This window comes from Theropithecus gelada, chromosome 2 (genome assembly GCF_003255815.1).
Source record: "Theropithecus gelada isolate Dixy chromosome 2, Tgel_1.0, whole genome shotgun sequence".
NCBI lineage: Eukaryota > Metazoa > Chordata > Mammalia > Primates > Cercopithecidae > Theropithecus > Theropithecus gelada.
This window is the reverse complement of record NC_037669.1, coordinates 90,131,885-90,137,947: the sequence shown is the minus strand read 5'-3', so window position 1 is coordinate 90,137,947 and position 6,063 is coordinate 90,131,885. Positions and strand designations below refer to the sequence as shown.

General features: G+C 43.8%; 1 protein-coding gene across 1 annotated transcript in view; it reads left to right on the top strand.

The window, feature by feature from the left end:
* RBM6 (RNA binding motif protein 6) overlaps positions 1–5,741 on the top strand; it is a 118,053-nt gene extending 112,312 nt beyond the window's left edge. The window contains exons 16-18 of the mRNA XM_025377352.1: positions 1,671–1,766; positions 3,209–3,469; positions 5,637–5,741. Of these exons, the coding sequence (XP_025233137.1) occupies positions 1,671–1,766; positions 3,209–3,469; positions 5,637–5,741 (462 nt within the window). The remainder of the gene's footprint in view (positions 1–1,670; positions 1,767–3,208; positions 3,470–5,636) is intronic.
* Positions 5,742–6,063: the final 322 nt, after the last annotated feature.

The window sequence follows — 6,063 nt, the reverse complement described above, 5'->3', positions numbered from 1 at the left end:
CTATAGAAAAGAAAAAAAAAAAAAAAAAAAAAAAAAAAAAAAAAAAAAAAAAAAAAAAAAGAACTTAGAGTCATACTGGTTTAATATTTGGACTCTGCTTCAGCCTCTTTCAAACTGTATTCTTAATCATTTGTAAAATTAAGATATTAAAGCTTACATAGGAGGATCATAGTAAAGTCTGAAGAAGACAGTGTTTATATATACATGCCTCATCTGATCTGAAATACAGTAATCGTGTAATACATACTGTTTTATTTTATTTTATTTTATTTCATTTCATTTCATTTCATTTTAATTTTTTGAGCCAGAGTCTCTCTCTGTCACCCAGGCTGGAAAGAAGTGGCATGATTTCGGCTCACTGCAACCTCCGTCTCCTAGGTTCCAGCAGTTCTCCTGCCTCAGCCTCCCAAGTAGCTGGAATTACAGGCCAACACCACCACACCCAGCTAATTTGTATTTTTACTAGAAACAGGGTTTCACCATGTTGGCCAGGCTCCCCTTGAACTCCTGACCTCAAGTGATCCGCCCACCTTAGCCTCCCAAAGTGCTGGGATTACAGACATGAGCCACTGCGCCTACTGATGTCTTTATTTCAAATTCACTATAGCAATGTTACCGATATTTCCGTCATGTTGAATTAGGAGGTTTGGAAAGTCAGCCTAATTTCAACAGGGTTAACTCTTAATCAGTTTTGTTTTTGTTTTTTGAGACAAAGTCTCACTCTGTTGCCCAGGCTGGAGTGCAGTGGCGGCATCTTGGCTCACTGCAGCCTCTGCCTCCTGGGTTCAAGCGATTTTCCTGCCTCAACCTCCTGAGTAGCTGGGATGACAGGCACCTACCACCACGCCTGGCTAATTTTTGTATTTTTAGTAGAGACAGGGTTTCACCATTGTTGGCCAGTCCGGTCTCGAACTCCTGACTTCAGGTAATCCACCCACCCTGGCCTCCCAAAGTGCTGGGATTACAGGTGTGAGCTACTGCACCCAGTCTTAATCAGTTTTGGTTTTTTTTTTTTTTTTTTCTGAGACGGAGTTTTGCTCTTGTTACCCAGGCTGGAGTACAATGCCACTATATTGGCTCACTGTAACCTCCACCTCCCGGGTTCAAACGATTCTCCTGCCTCGGCCTCCTGAATAGCTGGGATTATAGGTGTGTGCCACCACACCCAGGTAATTTTTGTATTTTTAGTAGAGACGGGGTTTCACTATGTTGGCCAGGCTGATCTCGAACTCCTGACCTCAGTGATCCACCCGCCTCGGCCTCCCAAAGTGCTGGGATTACAGGTGTGAGCCACTGCACCCGGCCTTTATCAGTTTTTTTGTTTTTTTTTTTTTTGAGAGGGAGTCTCGCTCTGTCGCCCAGGCTGGAGTGCAGTGGCACAATCTCAGCTCACTGCAAGCTCCGCCTCCCAGGTTCATTCTCCTGCCTCAGCCTCCCGAGTAGCTGGGACTACAGGCATCAGCCACCATGCCCGGCTAATTTTTTGTATTTTTAGTAGAGACGGGGTTTCACCATGTTAGCCAGGATGGTCTTGATCTCCTGACCTTGTGATCCACCTGCCTTGGCCTCCCAGAGTGCTGGGATTATAGGCTTGAGCCACTGTGCCCATCCCAGCCTTTATCAATTATTATGAGTGAATATCATGTGAGAGTTACCTCTGGTTTGGTCAGTTTCAGGAAAATACCAGTGAAGGGAAGGCCCCCGCAGAAGACGTCTTTAAGAAGCCCCTGCCTCCTACTGTGAAGAAGGAAGAGAGTCCCCCTCCAGTAAGACCAACATTGATCCCCTGGACCTAGGGCTGGGGCTGATGCTGGGGCTGGTTCTGAGTGGGAAAGGAAGTGCAAAGGCTGATGCCTTCCTCTGGTGTTGGTCTTTTACTCCTGAATAAGGATTCCCATTTCTTTTGAGTACAAGCATGATATAAAGTTTTCTTTCTGCTAATGGGGGTATTACTGGAGAACCAGAGGCAGTTATCTGCCCTGTTTCTCTCTATCCTGTGTCATTCTTACCAGACGAGATGCCTAGCCCTTTTTATCATCTTGTTCTTGTCAGTTCTCTAAATCACCAAGGAAACCCGTTTTTTCAGCCTCAATCTTTCCTGCCTTTTGGCGTCACTTAGATATGCAGTGCATGCGTGGTCATTTTTTATAGTTTCTGCGTGGACAGAGTGAATGATGCTAATATTGGTGCCCCTTTTTTTGTTTTTTTTTGTTTTTTTTTGTTTTGAGACGGAGTCTCGCTCTGTCGCCCAGGCTGGAGTACAGTGGCTGGATCTCAGCTCACTGTAAGCTCCGCCTCCTGAGTTTATGCCATTCTCCTGCCTCAGCCTCCTGAGTAGCTGGGACTACAGGTGCCCACCACCACGCCGGGCTAGTTTTTTATATTTTTTTAGTAGAGACGGGGTTTCACCGTGTTAGCCAGGATGATCTTGATCTCCTGACCTCATGATCCGCCCGTCTCGGCCTCCCATAGTGCTGGGATTACAGGCTTGAGCCACCACGCCCGGCCTTGGTGCCCATTTTTTAGATGCCTTCAAGCAGTAGTCTCAATCTAATCACCAGTGATTCTGATTGAATGCAGGTATATAACAATAGTGACCATGCATTATTTATTTATTTTGATTGATCATAGACCAATGACTATGCATCATTATTTAACAGTTTTTATAAGGTACTGTTTTCCTGCTCCACATTATTAATTCAGCTCATTGTAGCATCTATCTTAACCATGCTTTGCCTTTACCATAGGAGCTGGATCTGTCTACCCAAGTGCCTATCAATGCAGTTGCTTTTAATTTACTTCCTAAATCCTCTTTGCTAGAGTCTTGATGAACATCATCTTTTCTTCCCTCCATGAGTTACAGTAATTTGGAGGTATTTATCTCTTTCTCTTTGTAATTTGTAAACTTTTACTATTTTCTATGCTTATTCTCCTTTCTCTTCTTTCTCCCCACATTCTGTTGCTAGAGTCACTTCTAAAGGAATTTCTCTTGTTTATTCTCAGTGAGCAAGGAGCAAAGCCAAGCTCTGGCCATGTTGCTTCCATCTGGGAAATGAGCAGCATGGCTAGTGAGTTTATTTTGAACCCAATTCATTATTCCAACTGAGAGAGAACAAAGAAATGAGATGCCCGTATCAGTATCCAAAAAAAAAAAGGACCCTGAAATATAGGTTGCATTTGGTATTGATCACTGGCCTTCTCCTTCCAGCCTAAAGTGGTAAACCCACTGATTGGCCTCTTGGGTGAATATGGAGGAGACAGTGACTATGAGGAGGAAGAAGAGGAAGAACAGACCCCTCCCCCACAGCCCCGCATAGCACAGCCCCAGAAGCGAGAGGAGCTCACCAAGAAGGAGAATGAAGAAGACAAACTCACTGACTGGAATAAACTGGCTTGTCTGCTCTGCAGAAGGCAGTTTCCCAATAAAGAAGTTCTGATCAAACACCAGCAGCTGTCAGACCTGCACAAGGTATTAGGAGAAGGAGCTATGCTCTTTCAAACTGTTGACTCTTGGCCAGGCTTGGTGGCTCATGCCTGTAATCATAGCACTTTGGGAGACCGAGGCGGGTGTATTGCCTGAGCTCAGGAGTACAAGACCAGTCTGGGCAACATGGTGAAACCCCCTTTGTACTAAAATACAAAAAATTAGCCAGGCATGGTAGTGTGTGCCTATAGTCCCAGCCACTCGGAAGGCTGAGACAGGAGAATTGCTAGAACCCGGGAGGCAGAGGTTGCAGTGAGCCGAGATCGTGCCACTGCCCTCCCAGCCTGGGTGACAGAGCGAGACTCTGTCTCTTAAAAAAAAAAAAAAAAAACTGTTGACTCTTATTATTGATGGGGATTATAGGGAATAAAGATTATATAGGCCAGGCGTCGTGGCTTACACCTGTAATTCCAGCACTTTGGGAGGCCGAGGCAGTTAGATCACTTGAGATCAGGAGTTTGAGACCAGCCTGGCCAACATGGTGAAACTGTCTCTACTAAAAATACAAAAATTACCTGGATGTGGTGGCGCATGCCTGTAATCCCAAGTACTTGGGAGGCTGAGGCAGGAGAATCACTTGAACCTGGGAGGCAAAGTTTGCAGTGAACCGAGATCATGCCACTGTACTCCACCCTGGGTGACAGACCAAGACTCTATCTCAAAAAAGAAAAAAAAAGAAGCAGCAGCAGTACAATCCTTCCTCAGCGAATATCAGCCCCAGTTCCTATCATTAAAACAGTCCAATTCAAGAATGAATTGCTCTGGATTAAGGTTATGCCTACCCTCAAAGAACTTCCATGTGTAGGCCCAAGCCAAGCATTATGTCTGTGGCTAGGGTGCCAAATATGGAGGATGAGTAGGAAGAGAAAGGGTTGTGGATTAAGACATTACTTGCTGGGTTTCTCATCTTAGCTCTGTCATTAACGTTGGACCTCAGATAAGCCCCTTTTCTTCTTTGGTTCTTGTAACTTCATCTGGTTCTGTCCAGCTCTGACAGTGTGCAGTTTTCACCATAGGTGAGTCAAATTCTGCCATTTCTTCATGTAGTGAATATTGTTATGAGCCACAGCACAACATCTATACTTGGGATGTTAAACTGACATACATTGGTATTCCCCTGCAGTATTCCCTTTTATATGAACTGACCAAGGATCCAAATTATGGACAAATAAAGTCCCTAAATGGACTCACATTCTCAGAGCAATTTGTTTCACACCCCTTCTCTAGTAGACGTTGCAAGAGCAAATGATGGGACTAGATTTAGACTTTCTCTGAACACAGAGCTCAAAGTTTTACTTAGCTAAAAACTGAAAAGCTCTACTTTTGGTAATAGGTACATTACTTTTCCCAGCCATCTCTGTGGAGGCTTTGCAAAGATAGGACTCTGAAAAGCTCCTCCTTGATAATCCCTGGAACAGACTACCTCCCAAGTCCCTTTGACCCGAAATTGTGAATCGTCAGAGTGACATATTGAAATTTCACCCATCTGGTGTAAATACTAATAAATGACTAAAGAGATAAAAAGTAATCGTCAGGAAAGAGGAGCCGCAGGTCTGGTGAATTCACAAACTGAACTGGTCATAGGACAGTGGAAAGTAGACTGTAGTACTTTTCCTTTCCTTAGGGTCGTCTGCTACAAAGAACCACCACTTCATGTAAGAGCTGCTTTGGACTCCTTAAGTTTCATACATACGACTGAGGGCTTGTGTAGTAGAGCCATGCATGAGAGATTTGCAACTCTCAGAGCAGTCTCTTGGAGCCCTGGGGCTCCTTTTCATGTTTTTCTGGGGGCTTAAAGAATGACGCATGTCTGGGAATGGTATGTATGGCAGAGTATGTGGGCATTTAGTTTTCTGCACTGGTGTGCCCACATCCTCTCTCCCATGATTTTCAACTTAGAGAGATAAAGAGATACTTGTTTCCCACGTCTTGGAGATAAGTAAAGTAATATTCCCTCTTATGCCATACCACATAACTAATCTGCATGACAAGACCAGTTAGGGATTGTTACTTGCAGGGTACAGTGATCATTTAGTAAATCTGGTCAATCAAAAGAGCTACAATCCAAAAGCAACTATTGGGAAAGACCTAGAAGCATTTCTAGGAGCATTGTTTCTTAGACCTATACTCATAGAATTGCCTCTCTTCTCAGCAAAACCTGGAAATCCACCGGAAGATAAAACAGTCTGAGCAGGAGCTAGCCTATCTGGAAAGGAGAGAACGAGAGGTAAACTTTGGTGACCTGTTACTCCCTTGAGCCTCAGCTCTCTTTGCTTTCTGGTATAGACTTCATAGGCTGTGCTGATCCCTCCTTATAAGAAGATGGAAAACAAAAGCAACTTCAGAAGATAGTGTATACATTTGCCAAATTATATAGTACAATCAAAATAGGTGCTTTTTATTATTTGTAAGTGTATACTTCAATAAAGTTGATATATTTTTAAAAGGTGGTGTTAGGGTCTCCAGATAGATAGCACTCCTCTTTCCTGCTCAGCTTTTAAATTAATTGGGTTAATGAACAAGTGTTGAATAGGGCTGCTGAAATAGCATCTTTTACTATTAAAGGCTAAGCTGGAGGA